The sequence below is a fragment of the Gekko japonicus genome, unplaced genomic scaffold (genome assembly GCF_001447785.1).
Source record: "Gekko japonicus isolate JY-2015 unplaced genomic scaffold, Gekko_japonicus_V1.1 scaffold1511, whole genome shotgun sequence".
NCBI classification, from domain to species: Eukaryota; Metazoa; Chordata; class Lepidosauria; order Squamata; family Gekkonidae; genus Gekko; species Gekko japonicus.
The window spans coordinates 240,896-261,301 of record NW_015176017.1 but is presented as its reverse complement, the minus strand read 5'-3'; the positions used below and the strand labels follow the sequence as shown (position 1 = coordinate 261,301).

The 20,406-nt window shown below is 44.1% G+C and overlaps 1 protein-coding gene across 1 annotated transcript in view; it reads right to left on the bottom strand.

Moving 5' to 3' along the window:
• ADAMTS19 (ADAM metallopeptidase with thrombospondin type 1 motif 19) overlaps positions 1-20,406 on the bottom strand; it is a 179,871-nt gene that overhangs the window by 69,488 nt on the left and 89,977 nt on the right. Inside the window, exons 9-10 of the mRNA XM_015426577.1 lie at positions 14,238-14,378; positions 8,787-8,937 (exon numbers count right to left, since the gene is read on the bottom strand). Of these exons, the coding sequence (XP_015282063.1) occupies positions 8,787-8,937; positions 14,238-14,378 (292 nt within the window). The remainder of the gene's footprint in view (positions 1-8,786; positions 8,938-14,237; positions 14,379-20,406) is intronic.

Sequence of the window (20,406 nt, the reverse complement as noted above, 5' to 3'; positions counted from 1 at the left end):
CTGTGGTGTGATGTTTATGAAGTGTAGTGTAGTGGGTTAGACGCATGTAAAAACCATTGAGACTGATGTAGTGATTGGCATGGTTTACTAGTACACAACAAAAGACAACAACTACTGGCAAGCTGGCCAACTATATACACACCTGGGGACACTCCCCTAGGTCTCGTTGGTGGGTTCAAATATCCCACCATGGCCCTATTGGTTCCCAAGTGGAGAGACTAGGAGCCTAGTCCCCATTGTTCCTACAGAGTCAAGCTTGGGAGTATTCACTGGCCTTTGGTGGTGGTCAGCGGACATAACATCCCTCCCCCCATAGTTCAGACCTAACCTAGGTCACATAGCCCTTTAAGTACGACGGGGCCCGCTGTTCTCTAGTAGACCATCGGGGACCCGATACTGGAACCTCCGGGGCCCCATCCGTTGTGCTGGGACGTGATGGTGGTGCAGTCACCTCTGACGCAGAAGAGTCAGCTGTCGGGCTCTCCTCAGCAGCCGCCGTGGGGACAGGGGCAAGGTTCTGATGCTCCTCATTGGGGAGGTCCTGCGCTGGGGCATCTTGGGTGCTCACCTCTGGGTTGGCCTGCTGCTCAGGAACCTGCATGCTCGGGTGCTCTGGGATCATGCGCTGTCGGAGTTAGTCTATGTGTCTCTGAAGGACCTGCCCACATTCAGTCGACACGTCGTACATGATGGTGCCTGTGGGACGAATGACGCGGCTGGTGATCCATTCTGGGCCCCTTCCGAAATTTTGTGCGAAGACTGGGTCCTCTGGGAAGAACCCGCGAGGCACTTCCCACTGCTCGGAGGAGTTCTGAGGCTCAGGAGCCTGATCTGGGTGCAGGTGGTCCAGGAGGATTGTTGGTCTCTGACCCATGAGGAGTTCCGCTGGACAGCGACCACTTATGGGGTTTGGCATTGTTCGTTGTGCGAGGAGGAAATGGGCGATGCGAAATTCCCAGTCCCCCTCCATCAGGCAACTTAACGCTTCCTTCGCCGACTGGACCATGCGTTCCACTTGGCCATTTGTAGCGGTGTGGAATGGCGTCGACCTGATGTGTCTGATCAAGTTGTTGCGGAGAAACTGTTGGAATTCCTACAAAGTAAACGCCGTCCCATTGTCCGAGACAATGGTGTTTGGCAACCCGTGGGTGGCAAAGATCTGTTGGAGGGCGCGGATGGTCGCCTTTGTGGACGTCGCCGAGACGGGGCTTATTTCCAGCCACTTCGAATAGGAATCCACAGTCACTAGGATTAACAGTCCATGAAATGGGCCAGAAAAGTCTATGTGGAGCCGGGACCACGGGGTTCATGTGGATTCCCATGACTGGGAAGACGCGCTCGGTGGGCTGGGTCAGACGGCTTGGCAGGTCGGGCAACGTTTCACCCACGCTTCTACCTCTGCATCGATGCCTGGCCACCAAATGTAGCTCCTGGTGAGGTCTTTCATCCTTATGATGCCCGGGTGCGCTTCGTGAAGGGCCTGGATAACTTGTTGGTGGAGGGCACTGGGGACCAAGACCCTGTCTCCCCACAGCAGGCAGCCTTTGTGCACCAACAACTCCTCCCGGCGGGCTGTAAAAGCAGTGAACTCTGGGCCCTCTGTCTTCGCAGGCCACCCCCTCATCACCCAGCCCAGCACACGGAATATGATGGGGTCCTGAGCTGTGTAGCGGGCAATGTCCGCAGCCTGCAGCAGGGTGTCTGGAAGGCTGTCCAGCTGGAGGACGAGGTGCACAGGGGCCGGATCCTCAACCACGTCTGGTAGGGGAAGTTGGCTAAGGGCGTCAGCGTGGCCCATAGCTTTCCCCAAGTGGTGTTGCAGCTGGTAATCATAGCCCGCAATGAAAATGGACCACCGCAAGACCCGCGGGGAGAGGACTTGTGGCGTCCGGCGATCGAGTGCGAAGAGGCCGAGGAGCGGGCGGTGGTCTGTGGCGATGGTGAACGGCCGGCCATAGACAAAGTCATGGAACTTCTTGACCCCGGCAATGATTGCTAGTCCCTCATGATCTATCTGGGCATAGTTCCGCTCAGTCGCAGACAGAGTGCGTAATACGTGACCGGGACCTCCTGCCCATCCGGGAGACGATGCGCCAGCACTGCACCGATGCTGTAGGGTGAAGCGTCGCATGCCAAGACCACAAGCAGTGCCTCGTTGAAGTGGCCCAGGACTGAGTTGGAAATCAACAGTTCTTTCACATTCCGGAACGCGGCAGCCTGGTGGGGCCCCCACACCCAGAGGGCCTGCTTATCTAACAAGCAATGGAGGGGCTCCGCTACCACTACCTTGTGGGGAAGGAAGGCGTGGTAGAAACTGAGAATCCCCAAAAACGCCTGTAATTCGGTTTTAGATTTTGGTGGTGGGGCCTCCACGATTGCCTTTACTTTGTCGTGGGTTGGGTGTAGGCCCTCTGCATCCACCGGGAAACCTAGAAAGTCCACTGATGGCACCCCCAGCAGGCACTTTTCTTGTTTTACTTTGAGTCCGGCATCCTGGAAATGGCAGAGGATGGCGCGGAGGCAGTCTGTGAAGTCAGCCAGCGTGGCACTGTGTCAAAAAATGGTTCACCTAATGGGTATGTTTTAGATAGGTTTACAAAGAAAAAATACAATATACACTGGGCATTAGATCAGTAGGGACCCAATAGATATTGTTTTCTTGACTTCCAGAAAGCTTTCAATAAAGTTCCTCATCAAAGGCTCCTAAGTAAGCTCAAAAATCACGGGATAAAAGGGCAAGTCCTTTTGTGGATCAAAAACTGGCTAATTAATAGGAAACAGAGAGTGAGTATAAATGGGAAATTTTCTCAGTGGAGGGAGGTAAGCAGTGGGGTACCACAGGGATCAGTACTCGGTCCGATGCTTTTAACTTGTTTATTAATGATTTGGAGTTGGGTGTAAGCAGTGAAGTGGCTAAATTTGTGGATAATACAAAGTTGTTCAGGGTGGTGAAAACCAGGGAGGATTGTGAGGCACTCCAAAGGGATCTGTCGAGGATGGACGAGTGGGCATCAATGTGGCAAATGGGGTTCAATGTGGCCAAGTGCAAGGTGATGCACACCGGAGCCAAAAATCCTAACTTTAAATACACGTTTGATGGGGTCTGAACTAGCAGAGACTGACCAAGGGAGAGATCTTGGAGTCATAGTAAATAACTCACTTAAAATGTCGACACAGTGTGTGACTGCAATAAAAAAGGTCGATGCTATGCTGGGGATTATTAGGAAGGGTATTGAAAACAGATCAGCCAATATCATAATGCCCCTATATAAATCAATGGTGCAACCTCATTTGGAATACTGTGTACAGTTCTGGTCACCACACCTCAAAAAGGATATTATAGCCTTGGAAAAAGTGCAGAAAAGGGCAACTAAAATGATAAAAGGGTTGGAACACTTTCCATATGAAGAAAGGTTAAAGCACTTGGGGCTCTTTAGCTTGGAGAAATGACGGCTGAGGGGTGACATGATCAAGGTTTATAAGATTATGCATGGGATAGAGCAGGTAGAGAAAGAAGTACTTTTCTCCCTTTCTCACGATACAAGAACTCGTGGGCACTCAATGAAATTGCTGAGCAGTCAGATTAGAACAGATAAAAGGAAGTACTTCTTCACCCAAAGAGTGATTAACAGATGGAATTCACTGCCAGAGGAGGTGGTGGCGGCTACAAGCATGGATAGCTTCAAAAGGGAATTAGATAAGCATATGGAGCAGAGGTCCATCAGTGGCTATTAGCCACAAGGTATAGATAGGGACTCTGGGGCAAGTGATGCTCTGTCTTCTTGGTGCTTGGGGGCATCAACAGTGGGAGGGCTTCTAGTGTCCTGACCCCACTGGGTGGACCTCCTGATAGCACCTGGTATTTTTGGCCACTGTGTGACAGAGTGTTGGAATGGATGGGCCACTGGCCTGATCCAACATTGGCTTCTCTTATGTTCTTATCTAGGGATACTGTAGAGAAACACACCAAAGGTTAGAAAGACAGTGGCCCTAACAAGAGAAACCTAGGGATAAATCTGAGCTGATAAAGCATCAAATAGTCTAAATATAGAATTTCTAAGAACAGAAAAGAATTGATGGCAACAATAATGCATTCAGCCTATAACTTTGAACTAACATACATATACAGTGCAGATAGCACATATTACAGAGGTAATCCCACTAACTTTAGTGAACCTGACTGCTTATGTAAGGCAAGTGAACCTAAGATCAGACACTTTTTAAATCTATTAGATGATGAAAAGGCTTGGAACAGTAACAGAGCATTACAACTTTTCCTTTGAAAGTCAGCCTGACATTTACAAGCTTGACATTGTTTTGTACCTTTCCATATTTACACTTTCATATGTAATCTAATAATAATTGAGAGTATACCAAGATAGTCTCCAGCACTCTTCAAAATACAATTGCACTATTTTAGGAATCCAATATTTGGAACCATCATCCAGAAACCCTTAAGATTATTACAGTCCAGGAACAATGGCAGAAACTAGGGTTGCCAAGTCTGGGCTGGAAAATACCTGGAGACTTTGGGGGTTGATCCAGGAAAGGGTGGGGTTTGGGGAGGGGAGTGTCCTCAGCATGGAACAATGCCGTAGAGTCCACCCTTCAAAGCAGCCATTTTCTCCAGGGGAGCTGATCTTTGTCAGCTGGAGATCAGTTGTAAAAGCGGGAGATCCCCAGGCCCCACCTGGAGGCTGGCAACCGTAGCAGAAACTCTAGTTCAGTCTTTCCTAAAATAACATAACTGGAGGAAATGTCAAATCAGAAAGCAGTTGTTAATGTTTCATTATTAATATGTACTGAGATATAACAGGAGAGGAGGAGCAGATATTATCCTGTCCATTAAGTGCTTCGATCCTGTGGCCATTCAGGCATAATAGAATAATTAACATTGATGTGGTCCCCAAGAAAGCCAGTGTAGTGGACTAAGATCTGGTAGACCCAGGTTCAAATCACCACTCTGCCATGAAAATGTACCTAACCTACCTCACATGGCTGTTGAGGATAAAATGGAGAGCAGAATAATCTAAGCAACTTTAGGTTCCCATTAGGGAGAAAGGCAAGGTACAAATGAAGTAAATAAATAATCTCCAACATTTCTCAAATGAAATTATGGACCCTTTTGTGTACTAAAAATACACCATTTCTAACCAGTGACCACACACCTCCATAATGTGTGCTTGAAGGCTCTTCTGTGCTTGCTTTTTGCTATATTAAAATGTACCTTAAACAAACTGCACTAACTTACAAAACAACTCTTAACAGGTTTCCTTTTTATTACTTATCATTATTTTAACATTCATACCTTGCTTTTTGGTCCTAAGGGAGTTTAAATTTTATCCTCTACTTGCTATCTGCCAAAATCTCCATTGCACTGTTTTAAAAGCCAAAAAGTTAATTCTTTCTAGGGTTGCCAGCCTCCATGCGGGGATTGGAGATCTCCTGGAGTTACAACTGATCTCAAGGTGGCAGAGATCAGTTGCCTCGGAAGAAATGGCTGCTTTGGATCATGGACACTATGGCATCCTTCCCCTACCCAAACTCCTCCCTCCACACGTTCTTCTACCCAAACTCCTCCCTCCCCAGGTTCCATCCCCTCAAGGAATTTCCTATTTTGATAATCCTAATCCTTTCAGTTAAAATCGTAGTAGTAAGCATAAACCATCAATGGTTTAAAATATACATCAGGAGCTACAGTGTCAGAAAGGGGAACATTAAAGGGCCCCCTTGTTAATGTCCCTTCCATCTTAGTGCAAGGCCCAGCCTTACTCAACATTTTGTATCTAAGTCCGTAAACAAATCTTTGGCAATTACAGAAAAGAGAGCCTGCAGAGGAAGAAGGATCACACCAAACTTTGAATAGGCATCCCACCTGAAACTGTGGCTTTGGGCTCCATTCGGAAAGTGGGTTATATTAACAACAACATGCACCTAGAGTACATATGTTTGGGGCACACATGGTATCAGCAGGTTACACATTAAATGGGACCTTAAAGTTCATGTGTATGCAATATTTATATGTATAAATCCTAGAGACAAGATGGAATGCCCCAGAAACTATGGAATACTCTCCCTGGAAAGGTTTGTCACAGCTTTTCCTTGTTGGCATTTACCATCTTCTGGCTTGGCCAGACCCCTATAAGTTGCTGAAGGTATTGCTTGTGCAGTGGAGCCATTACTTTGGTAAACTGTTTATGAGTCTTATTAAAGTGCTTTTAATTTGCTGGCAGATCAATATAATTATTATAGAGATATAAGTAATTGTGATCTACATTGACAATTCAGTTTTAGATGGAAAGGTGAGCATAGTTTTTAACAAATAAAAACATATTATCCCACACACTCATTCAGAAAATTAATTTCTAGAGACCCTAGAGAGGCAGTAGACCCCTATGAAACAATCAATACTTACAATCTGCACTAACAAAAATTTAAGAAGTTATGTTCAGAGACAAAATAGGTATGAAATAGGGAAACTGTTTACAAGGGATAGGTATCAGACTGATCCTGGTAAACAGAAGCAATATTATAATTAAGAAAATTTGCTAAGGAAAACAAGAAACTTATTCCTCACATTTTGTGTAATACACATTTGTGAGTTTCCAGTTAGCAAGTAAAATATTTCCTTATGGAACATCAGGAGTTTATCCAGTGATCTCCAACCATGCGTAAATATATCCAAACACATTGCTCCCATTTACGTGGCTTACTCTGCACAGAGATGTGCACAGGGACAAAAAAGTGCTTATTCCATGTGCTTTGGTCTTTATTCTAATCTAAAGATACCTGTAAGATCAGATATTACATTGGATCAAGCTTATAGCATATCTCCTCACAATCTGTCCTGGATCTTATTCAAAAAATAATAATAAAAGGAACATTTCCATAGTAATTCAAAGCATAGGTGGAGCATCATTTGTGTGTGTGTGGGGGGGGGACGATGACAAGGATAACTTTGGGCAATTGGGCCCAGCACTGGCTGTCAGTCAATCAGCTCTTAGACTCATGACAGCCCATCATGGGATGGGTGTGGCACACAGACCCTGCAGGCTTACCTCTGGGTCCACAGCTCAGATTGAAAGGAGCAGGCTTCAAGAGGTGCTTGGCATTCAACAACTCTCTTTTGGCAAAGACCCATCCTCCCACTCCATGTTTGTGGGGTTTATTTTCTGTGTTGCTACTTATTCTTTGCTATGACTGCAGTGAGACACTGATTAACAGGGCTGGGAAAGAATTTTAGCCAGAGCTAATTGGCTGATCAGTCCTGGGGTTTTCACCTTCCCTATAGCAAAGAATATATTTAGTGGGTATACTTGATTGCACTGTTAAAAATAGAGTAACTGTCACAACTGGCTGCTGATGTTTTGGCTCCAGCTGTGGAACACAGTTTAGGTTACGCAAGGTGGCTCCTGGCATGGCCCAAGAAGAAGAGTAGAAGGGTTTTTATACACCACTTTTCTGTATGCTAAGGAGTCTCAATGTGGCTTACAATTGCCTTCCCTTCTTCTCCTCATGAGAGATTTCTGAGAGAACTGAGACTGGCCAAAGGACACCCAGCAGGCTTGATGTGAAGGAGTGGGGAACAAACCCAAGTTCACTGCTCTTAACCGCTACACCATGCTGGCTTGGGTGTGTGTGTGCAAGATAGCCACCCTCAAGGCTGATGCATCGGCTATGGCCCCAGGAGAATGGTGATGGCTAGGAAAGGTGTTTTCTGCCACTTCCTGCCCTAATACTAGACCTCTGCCCTCAGTTACTCCAACAGGCAGGTTGGAGAAGGTGCTGACAGCAACTGGACTGTCAACCATACCCACTGTCCCCAGTATATGCTGTGCCTAGACCTGAAGAACCTGTAATCAATTCAGCTGTAGGTGATTATTCCTAGCCCGTGTATCTGTGTTGTCCCCCGCACCCCACCCTGGGCTAGTCCCCACAACTGGCACAATTGTAATTTAGTATAGCAGCCTTATGCTGTGGTTTTTTTTTTAAGGTAACAGAATCAGTGGGAAAAGAAATATCAAATATACTTCATCTTGGGGAATGTGAAATGGTTAAACCTCTCACCATGAAACACTTTACCTTTATAGATACAAAAATAATGGACAGGCTAGAAAGAATCTGAGAGTTTTGTGCAGTTAACAAACACTGAAGAACCAGTCTACGGCCCCGGTCACATGGGCCGGTATCACGGGGGGGAGGCGTGCCCTGGAGCGAACTACTGCGCGGCCGCGGGATCACATGTCCCGCCGACATCTGGTGGTGGTGGTGGTGAGCTCGGGGAGGTGCCGATCAGACAGCGCGGCAAAGAAGTGGTGCTGCCGTGGCAAACGGGGTTGGTATTTTTTTAACCCAAGAATGTGCTTGCGCCGTTGGGTGCTTGTGCGCATCCTGTGGAGACTTTTTTTTTAAAAAAACCCCTTCTTTGCGACAGGACATGGGCGGGTGCCAGATGCCACGGGATTCCACCAGAAATGCAATCAGGTGCCCGCCATTGCCCCGCGGTTTCCGGAAACTAGTACCTCCGAGGTACTAGTTTTTTGCCGCGCCTCTTCGGCGGGAAGCCTCAGTTGAGCCACGGGAGCGCTACGCTTCCCAGATGTGCCGGTGAGATCGCGCCCGGAAACTCCGCCTATCTTCCGTCTCTCTAGCGTGGCTAATGTTCCGTGTGACTGCAGCCTATATTTACTTATTCTTTAATCCCCTTTTCTTCTCTTTCCATAAAATTATGTAAAAAGGCTAAAAATTGTTACATCAGAGGATAAATGATATAATTCAATCAATACCTGCATTTCTTGGCAAAAGGAGGCACTTGGTCCAAAGAGAATCTGACACTGTTCATCTGCAGTATATGTCATCCCTGGTAGCTTTGAAGGAATAATCACAGAGTTGAGGCTCTGGGGATTTGTCTGCAACAAGCAGTTACTGGCCTTTGACCTGGCAATATACAAATATTAAGAAAATGGTAAATAGTAATACAGGCTTGTTATTTCACTTACACAAAATATGCATTTCCTACAAAGAAGAAATTGTAGATTTTTAGATGAATTGTCGAGTTTCTTTAAAAAAATTAACCCTATAAAAATACCATATTAAAAATTAACAAACCTAATACAAAAAACACTGCTTTCAGAAATTCAGAGAATTCACCAGGGCACACATCTGCATTCAATTGCTACTTACTGCATACCACTGGTGAACTCAGCGGCAAACCAAAGAAATCAGAAAATCTATGAGTGAAGTACAGTGTAGATCTCCCTTGTTGGATGGGACTGTCTCATAGTCTGATTTCTAAAAATGAGCACTAAGTGCAGCTACACATTCTAAAAATGAGCACTAAGTGCAGCTACACTGTCTTTTCTTGAAATTTCAGTCAATTGCTTCAGTTTCACTCTGAGCATGTTCCTTTAATAGTCATCATCTACTCATGATCAAGAGGACCACATGTTGAACAAAGAGCCCCACCTGTTGGGTCATGCCACTATCAAGCCATTATGTTTTTTACTGCTTTTTCAAATGACCTGTAGTTAAGATGTGCACATACTAAGCAGTGATGCCATATCTCTTGTTTGTCTTAGCATGCCTGTTGATAAGATGGAAGTTGAGGTAAGTCAGCAGAGTTCCTTCACTGATCTGAGTCTTGGCTTGTTCCACACTACATGATTTGGAATGATTGAAGACCACTAGCTTAAAACACTTTGACATTTTATACAAAAGCAGAAATAATTTTGATGGCCCAGGTTATGTGGTTAGCCATTCTATTATAACCCTAGAAAGGTAACAGGTTCCAATTTTTAAACAATTACTTTTGAACAGATGTAATGTAATCAACAACCTCAGATATGCAGACGATACCACTCTAATGGCAGAAAGTGAAGAGGACCTAAAGAGTCTCTTGCTCAGACTGAAAGAGGAGAGCGCTAAAGTTGGCTTGAAACTCAACATAAAACCCCCCACAAAAACTAAGATCATGGCATCTGGGCCCATCACTCCTTGGCAAATAGAAAGGGAAGTCATGGAAGCAGTGACAGACTTCACATTCCTGGGACCAAGATCACTGCAGACGGTGACAGCAGCCATGAAATTAAAAGACACCTACTCCTTGGGAGGAAAGCTATGGCAAACCTAGACAGCATAATAAAAAGTAGAGACATCACCCTGCCAACAAAAGTCCGTATGGTCAAAGTAATTATGACTGCAAGAGTTGGACCATAAGGAAGGCCAAGCGCCAAAGAATAGATGTTTTCGAATTATAGTGCTGAAGAAGACTCTTGAGAGTCCCTTGGACTGCAAGGAGATCAAATCAGTCAGTCCTAAAAGAAATCAACCCTAACTTTTCCACGGAAGGTCAGATACTGAAGCTGAAGCCCAAATACTTTGGCCACCAAATGAGAAGGGAGCACTCACTGGAGAAGACCCTGATGCTGGGAAAGATTGAAGATAAAAGAAGAAGGGGACCGCAAAGGATGAGATGGTTAGACAGTGTTATTGATGCAATGAACATGAAATTAAGCAAACTCCAGAGGATGGCAGAAGACAAGAGGGCCTGGCATGATGTGGTCCATGGGTTTGCGAAGAGTCGGACTCAACTGTGTGACTGAACAACAAAAAATGAGGTTCATCACTTTGACTTCATTAAGATTTTGCATATTTCATGAGTCTCCCAGTAAAGCTGTCTGGACTCACAGTTGCCTTTTCATAAGTCTATCATTCTTCGAAAAGTGCTAAGAAGTATGTTGTATATTGGTGTGATATCATTAAATAAATTTTAAACACAGCTTAAGAGAAGACAGTGCAGGTGATCTTGGAAATACAAGACCAATCACCCTTTGCCAGTTTGGTGTAGTGGTTAAGTGTGTGGACTCTAATCTGGGAGAACCAGGTTTGATTCTTCTCTCCTCTACTTGCCACTGCTGGATGACCTTGGGCAAGCCATAGTTCTGTCAGAGCTGTTCCTGAAAGAGCTTTCTCAGCCCCACCTACCTCAAAGGGTGGCTGTTGTGGGGAGGGGAAGGGAAAGGAGTTTGTAAGCCACTCTGAGAGACTCTGAGTGAAGGGCAGGGTATAAATCCAATCTCTTCTTCTTCTTCTTCTTCTTCTTTTACTATCTGGCTACATTTACACTTTAGTGGCACTGGCTTCTTTGTAAGAATTTACTAGTCATGCTGAACAGTCCTAAAATTCTTCTCAGACCAGATGTTCTAATAGGGACACATATGTATTATTACAGCTAAATACATCCCCTTTGAATTGCAACAGGGATTTACAAAGACTTTCTTAAACATATATCTAGTAATTCTCTCATTATTGTGATGCAAGACAATATTTATTTTATATCATCCCCCTTTCTTGCGTTCCTTGTGTTATTCCAGACATTTAGCTCCACCAGGTCAAAACACAGCTGGGTGGGAGAAAAATGGAGTGAAAGAGGAGGGTGATTGCCAGCATCCTGACATGCTGACCTGCCAGAATATTGCTGGAGATGCTGTAGTACTCAGTTAAAAATTCTATTGTTAAACCACAGAGTTTGGTCAAATGCTAGAGCATCACTTGTGATTGAACTGATGTAACTTCTAGTCACTCTGGAAGTGATGTCAGTGCATTGCTGGTGATGTAATGATGTTGCCAGTGAACCCTCACCGCCAACACTTGCCAGCCTCAAGCCGGAAACCCTATCTATACTTCAACCTATACTTCTATATTTCTGACTCAAAATTTGATTTTAAAAGGTTGGTTGTATTCTTAAAGGCAAAATATAAGAAAATAAGGACACATACTATAAACTAACTCTGCAGCAAAACATGAAATAATTCAGTTTATACACAGGATAAGCCCTGTTGCTGCTGTACTGTATCAGCAGCTGTAGCAGCAATGGGGTAACTATACAAGCTTGTCCCCTTGTTGAAAACACTGAGGTCTTTTCTACTTCCACTCTCCAGTTCTTTTTTTAACTGACAGAGGATTTGTATATATCTGTACTCAGGGGTCTTGTTGTAGAAAAAGAGCTGCCGGAGCTCATTAGCATAACTCATTAGCATAACTTATTTGCATATGCCACGCCCCCTGACATCACCGGAAGTGACAGAAGGCCACACCCCCTGACATCACCGGAAGTGTGTCAGAAGGCCCGGCTACTTACCCTCCTGCTTCATCCTCATTCCCAAACGGAATGAGGATCGAAGCAGAGGGCGGGGTAAAGAAGGGGGCGGGGCTTCACCACGTGACCGCCCCGCCCCCTAGAGGTTCTCTTCCGGAGCTCCGTACCTGAGAGCTCCCCCCCGACTAGAGCCCTGTCTGTACTAAAGAATTCTACAGAATTTGTAAATTCATGTGAGAATCCACCTCTTCCAGGAGGATCTCTATCTAATAAAATTTTATTCCACCCTTTCTGGAAGGAGCTCAGGCCAGTATACATGGACAGGGCAACCAAGGATGGGACTGGGGGGAGAAAAATTCCTGGGGCCCAAGTCAGCTGGAGGCTGCAGCCTCCTAACCAGGTTGTTGTTTCCTCCAGTCTGTTTCCCTCTTTTTTTCCTTTGCCCCTCTTCCATAGTTTTGTCTGCTCAGCCAGATCTTCCCTGTTCGTGTACTCTAGAAAATACAGCAATCTTGCCTGTTTTCTTAATTTCTCTTCCTCTTTTTCACACTTTTCTGCTCCTTCATTTTGCTCTCCTCCTTTCATGATATGCCTTCATCTCTCACCTCTATTCTAATCCCTGTTTATTTGTTCATCTTTTTTTGTATTTTTGCATTTTTGTGTGTGTGCGTGCATGCATTTGTGTGTGTGTGTGTGTATGCATGTGTGTGCCCGTGCCTGGAAGTCATGGTGACCTCTGGTGACTCCTACTGGGGCATGGAGGACATTCAGAGAAGTGACTTGATAGCCTGCCTCTGCCTCCCGGCCCTGGTATACTTTGGATGTCTCCCACCCAAATACTTGCCAGGGTCAGCCCTGCTTAGCTTCCGAGATCTGACAAGATTGGGCTTGCCTGGGCTATCCAGGTCAGGGCATTTATTTGTCCATCTTAATCTCAACTCCTTCATATCTCTGGTTGGAAACGTAGAATGTACTTAATAGTAGTATAGCAGAAATCTCTTGTTAATATTATGGAAAGGGGGGATGAGTTAATATTTCCCCATGATCTATCAAAAAAAGTAAAAGGATTTATTAATTGCTTGAATAGTAATGGAATATTAATCTGTTTTAGTGGTTGCACATGTGGAACGGAAGTTAGAACTCTTCCACCCATTAGATTTAATTACAACTTAATATCCCTTAGAAAATCTAATAACCCTTAGAAAATGCTACTTTGCTACTGTAGACATTCAGCTTCATGTTATATGACAAATGACATAATCTTTTAAGAACATATATCAGAAAAATCAAACAATGATCCTAGTACTTTTCATCTAGCACCACTACATAATCAGTTTGCTCCTATTTTTGTGCTAGGTAAAGGTACAAGGGTAATCTTAAACAGGTCTCCTACTGATTTACTTACTAAAGATTTATTATGATATGAAGTTTTTGAGAACTATAGCTCACTTCATCAGATTTAAGAAGTGTGTTCTCTACTGGTATGCATAGACATGTACAAATATAAATTACAAAATTAGACACATGGTTTGAATCAGGGTCATGCAGGAGGACCCAGGTGGAATCTCTGTATGGGGCTCTTGACAGTTCTGTATATGATCCAAGTTTCCTCATTTTATATTCACAATAGCCCTGTGAAGTAGGTTAGGCTAGGAGAGAATGACTAGTCTAAGGTTACCTAGTGAATTCTGTAGGAGAGGGAGCATTTGAACCCAGGTCCCCTAGTTTCTAGTCTTGATACTCTAACCTGTCAAGTAGCTCGAACTGAATCACATTTTGAGGCATTCATCATATTTAGTTATGTGACTGGACAAAATGAGCATTTAAAAAAAAGTAAAGCTGGTATGTTTTCCTTAACCCTTGCAAAGTTCTGCAGAAGAATTCCAAAAATACAAAAAAACATTTTAAAGATATAGAATACAGTTTGGGAATCTGTTGCTTCTACATCTACCAGCACTGGCTAATAAAATGGTGTCTATGGAATGGTAGGAAACTTTAAATAAATATTTCTTTTAACTTTGATACAAAAGCTGCTACAAGTCACTGAGAAGTTGGCAGATCTGAAATTTATAGCCACCACTAAAATATGGAAAAAATGAAATGACCAGTATTAGGCAAATCAAATTATTGAATAAATTACCTGAGAAATCTTTCCAGATCTTCTCTGCTGCACCGAGACCATGAAACATCTCCAAGATTCTGCCCTTTAATCCATTCTCCAGACATGATATGGAGGCCATCTGCACAAGATGGGTGGTCATTGTCATGATTTATTCCCATGCTAAAAATGTGAAAATATTGAAAATAGAGCTTATCTTAAAGGAAAAATGTAATAAAAGTTTTTAAAGGGTTACAGAAAAGAGTATTTCCTGTTGGAGTGAACAACTCAGCATGCCTGGATATTGGGGGGTGCTACATCACTATGTGCGTATCGGTGTTATCTTTTTGAATGGGATGCCTCTCTTTGTTTTAACTTGGGAGCAGCCCTCTGTCACTGCCACATGGCCTGCCTACCATGGAGACACACAACTCCACAGGACTCTCCTGTCGATACAATGCTCTCAAATTCCCACTAACATGATGCCAGACAAGCTGGCCATCTGTGATAGGGCAAGTACTCTTTAGATTAGGCTCCTCGCTCTTCTTTTGCCTGCAACCTGAATGTGAACTGGACCTACTTGAATATATGTTAGTTTTTACCTTTTGCAATATACTTCCTGGGAGATTTATTTAATTTACTCAGTATCACACTTCTGTGATTGGGCAAAACTCTGCAATATTAATCAAATATCCCAGTATTTACTTCCTCTGACAAAGGGAGCTTTGACTCTCAAAAGCTTATATCTTGAAAATCTTGTTGGTTTCTGGACTCAAATCTAGCTACCTAAGTAAAAGCTCACTTGTTGGTATGATAAATTTAAATGTAAAGTTCTGCTATTAAATCTTGACAAAATGGTTGCACATAGGTTCCATATGCATGGCTGAAGTTCAAAATTTACTAAAGGATTTAACACTATATACAGACTTTGCATATGCTAAATCTGACAATGCAGAAATGTTCAAACACCAGCTGGTACTAGAGACAGGATCAGCATTCTGGGTGAGTGGAAAGGTAAGGTGACCTATTTCTTTTGATCCTCATCATGCATAAGGCCAGAACATTGTCTTAACCTTATTTACTTGATCCAATGAAAGTGAAGATATTTTTAGCTAGACTATGTTAAAAAGTCTAAATCAATTTTAAATCATTTGCATGACATGATTACAGAAGAGATACTATGAAACTAGAGTGAAATGTTTTCTATCTTTTTCTAATCTCTCCAAAAGTCTCAAAATATTTAAATGGGGAGTAGAAATGTTCACTATCACCGAATTCCAGATTTGGAGTTCAGAATTAGAACCCTTTATGAATTTAGAAAATATGGGATTTCTGAATATCTGAAACACTACTGAAGTCAGTAGGAATAGCCATTTTTTTCACTTGTATAAAAAACCAAAAAGGCAAATCACCCTTTATAACGTTTCCCTCAGCCCTCTGACTGTTTCCCAGTACCTATGCAGGGCCGGCTCGAGGTGTTTCTGCACCCTAGGCGAGGCGCAGATGCCAACCTCCCGGAGGGGCCTGGACACCCTTTTGCTACCGCCTCCCCCCACTGGTCGCTGCCATGCCACCTCTGCCTCCTACCCCCTGAGGGGGGAGGGCGGGTGAGCTGCGGCACCGCCTCCTGCACCCCGGCCAGGCGCACAGAGAGATAGAGACAGAGCGCAAGAGGGGTGGGCGGGCAAAGACTCTCGTCTGGTGCCTTTCTTTTCTCTCTCGCTGGGAGGGGGGCTCAGCTGCTGCGGGGCCCTGCTCCCCTCCCTGGCCCCTTCCCATGGCAGTGCCTGGCCACTCACTCACCTGAGCCGCAGGGCACCAGCAGCGGTCCGACAATGAGGAGGAGAGGCGGGAGGAGGAGGAGGGCACCAGCACCTCTGGCTGGTGGAGGGGTGGTAGTGGCGGCAGCGGCGTGCGCTCAGCCCAGCCCAGGATGGCTCTGCACCGACGGCTACATAGAGGGTGGAGGGGGCGGGCAGAGACCTTCGATCCCCGCTGCCTTTTCTCTCTCACCGGGAGGGGGGCTCAGCTGTCATGGGGCCCTGCTCCCCTCCCCAGCCCCTTCCCATGGCAGAGGCGATTGCCCGGTGAGAGCGATGGCAAGGGGGCTTTTGGCGGGGGTGGGGTGGGGCGCAGTTTGGCACGCCTGAGGGCCGGCACACCCTAGGCGAGCACCTAGTTCGCCTAGTGAGTGAGCCAGCCCTGTACCGATGCCAACCTTAGTGACTTCAGAAAATGTTGCAACTGCACACAGCAACAATCAGTACTGCTCAGCAGCAGTGCCAGGCATTAGGAAGTGACTGTAATCTGGACATGAACCCTGAACAGTACAAATGCCACCAAAGCAGCACTACATATGGCACACTGGAGAAGAGGAGAGCTGGTTCTGGGGAGTGGCAAGTATCTTGGGCAGCACTGGCTGGCAGACTGGAGCAGGAGACAGACAAGACAGTAGTGAGTGGGTGGTAACCACCTCAACAGTAGGCTTGCCTACTCTGGATTGGGAAATCCCTGGAGATGTGTGGGGAGAGAGCCTGAGAAGGGTGGGTTTGGGGAGGGGAGGGACCTCAGCAAGTACAATGGCTTAGAATTCACACTTTATCTATCTTACAAAATTTACTTTTATGCCTGATATACCACCGAAATGGGCATAAACTTAAATAAAAAATTCCCCTATTCATCTACAATCCAATTTTATTCCTAATATACACTAAATGGTATAGAGGGAATCAAATGCAGAAAGGGACACAAAGAAGACCATTTCAACATGCAGAGAAAATGGTCAAGGGACTACAGGAAAAAGCAGCTATGCTACGGAGACTTACTGGTAGGGGGCTCACCGCCATGAGCTCAGAAGTGATGTCAGAAGTGAAGAGGGGACACTCTAGCATTTGGACAAAACTCTACGGTTTAACCACAGAGTTTTGCCCAAATGCTAGAGCACCTTGGCAATGTGCTAACATCACTTCTGGGTGCACAGGGAATGACATCAGTATGTTGGATCTCTGGATATTAGGAACTGTTCCAAACATATGGAACTATAAAGTTCAGATTGAGAAGTATTTGTAACATTATTCGGTGCTTCCAAATATTTTGAATCTGAATTGCATGTCCCTAATGGGCAGCAAGAATAGACTCCACTTGTGACACAATTTAGGTACTGGCTATCACATACAAAGCCCTTCACAGCTTTGGTCCCTCTTATCTGCAGGACTGCCTCTTCGTCTGTGCTCCACCACATCAGCTTTGCTAATATCAGGAGGGCCTCTTGTGGGTGCCAACCTGCAAAACGGTAAAATCAACAACTGCCTGTGTATATTGTCAGCTACGCAGCCATAGTGAGGGAGGGGGGAAGGGAGTCTGCTGGGTTAACATCTTACTATCCAAGAATGTTAGCTTTCTCTCCGCTAATGGCCCTTATCTAGCTTCCTTGTATGCTTCCTGCTCTCTCCTTCCCTGGGAACCTGTAGTCATTTCTTTGCATGCGTAAGGCTAGCACTTCTGGTTGGCTTAACTCCATCAGAAGACCCCACTCTGAACGTAGTATATCTTTTCCCCTCCCGCCTGTTGGGTTAAGTTTTGCACAGAATGTCTGTACAGATGACCTGCTACTACTGAACTCAATAAACTTGATCCTTCTAAGGAATGTTGATGAGCCTGAGTGCTGCGGGACTTTGACAGACATGTACTTTCTCTGTTGTGGCTCCCACCTTAAGGAATGAACTCCCTGGGAAAGTCAGTAAGGTTCCCACTCTCTTGGCTTTTTGCAAACAATGCAAGATGGAATTATTCAAGAGTGCTTTTCTGCACAGGTAATAGGGCTGCACTGTACAAAATGATTCACAAACTTACTTGGATAAATGATTCGGGGTTGTGCTTTATACTGCTGTTTATTGCTTACTGTAAGTACAATCCTATCATATATTTTTAACACAACTCAGTGCATTATGTTAATAATTATGCTATGCTTCAGTTTTTTTCTGGCTGGTTCCAGACTTCTACAATCCTAATGAATTGTTTATTGAATGTCCCATTTTGTTGATGGTACTGACTCACTATGTGTAATCTGCCTAGTGTCCCTGTGAGAAATGCAGACTATAAATAATGTAAAAAATAAATATATAAATTTATCAGATAAGTAGAAAATGAAAGAAGAAACAAAGATTCTACTGTTAGTTACCAGGCAGTATGAGCAGGTCCCCCCTCCCCAATCATTTTAAAGGAATGGCCAACCTTCCCAATAATATGCTACAAAAACAAAAAGAATCATATGCCATATTAAAAAACCTACATATTTATTGCAGTATAAACTTTCAAACGACAGTGTCAACTTCATCACATACATGAAGTTTATTCTGTGTCAGGATATAGAGGGATTCACCCAATAATATGCTACAAAAACAAAAAGAATCATATGCCATATTAAAAAACCTACATATTTATTGCAGTATAAACTTTCAAACGACAGTGTCAACTTCATCACATACATGAAGTTTATTCTGTGTCAGGATATAGAGGGATTCAGTACACTATGCACTCTCACATACACATATGACATATCACACACATATGGGGTCTGTGTACACACACACACACAAACAGAGGCAGTAAAAGTCTATGAAATACCAATCTACTACACTCCGCTACTGTTTGCATTCTTCAACAATGGAGGTTGAAAAGCATAAAAGTACTGAATTAAAATTCTTTAATAACGTAAAACAAAATCTTATAAAGGAACATTATGTTGTAGAGACTAAATAAAGAAAGATTTAGTAGCTGATAATTTCAAAAATAAGGAAGATAAAGAAGATAAAATAGGTAAAGCAGTTACAGAAGATAATGGTCAAATTTTTGAAAGACTTTGCATTATCAATCTCTGTCAATTTTAAAGAACATAACTATAACAAGTTATACTGTTCACATTTCTTTTTTGTTAGTAAAATATAGAAATCTAACAATAGATTCTGGAGATGTGTCCAAGCAAATGTGTTGTAATCGCCAGATTATGCTATTGATTGATGGCCGCCATCATTTAATAATAGGTCTACTTTTAGTATTGTTTATTGTTTATAGCACCTTTTAATGCTGGACTGTTTTTAGATGATTTTAAGATTGTTTAAAGTGTTATTGATGTGTTTATTCCTTATGTAAGCTGCCCTGAGCTGGCCTTGGCTGGGAGGGTGGGGTATAAATTTGATAAATAAATAAATAAATACAAAGATTTTTGGAGGGAAAAAATCACTATTTCTAATAGTAAATTGTCAGGCTCCCTATGTGGATAATGAATGGAACCTCCTGCAGCAAAGCAGAAGGTTCTACACACTCAGAGGACATCTCAGGTATGCTGAACAACATGACCTTGTAAAATATTCATAAGGGGGGGAAACTCTAAACATTTCAGAAGGAAGGTAATGTGAGAGTGGAGATGCAAAGGACTGGGGACATTTTGAAATAAACTTTTTTCATTTTTTCCCCCAAGGACCTTTTAAAATTTTTCTGAATGAGAAAAGAATCAGTTGTAGTAACAAGAACAACATAGTGGAGATATCAAATGTCACCATCAGTATCGAGTTCAGAATCAAATGTGTAGGAAAATATGGAACTTGCAGTGTCTATATGGTGGGATGCTGGGGTGGTAGCAATATTGTGGCAATGGTATACTGCAGTATAGTAGTATGCTGGCCTGATAGGAGGGTCAGATTGGTCAATAAGGCCACCAGGGAAAGTACTAGTGGGCTGATGTCTTGGGGAGGCTGCCTCTTGCTGGGACTGCCCCAGCCTCAAGGAAGCCCTGCTCAAAGTCATCAGGAGCTACCACCTACATGGGCTGGTGGCCCCTGGAAAAGGAATGGGAGCTGCTGCCATGCAAGCTGGCAGCCCCCATCTCAGGGAAACCAATGACAGCCACCCCTCTCAAAGCAGATGGGCACAAAATTGGTGGGAACCAGTGCAGCTGCAAGCTGGTGCCTCTACTCTGCAAAATGCTGGGCAGTGCACACTAGGAGGAAGCCACAGTGACCCTACTTTTTCCCTTCCCCTCCAATGGGGTGGGCCTGTGCCTGGGCCCTTTTCCTTTTCCCCTCCCACTTCCACTGGTGGGTGAAGCCAGGAGGAGAAAGGCGTTTTAGGGCCATTTTGTCTCCCAGTCCGCCCATGCCTATCCGTCCGTCCGTCCATCCATCCATCCAAAGAACTAAAGATAGTGTATAAT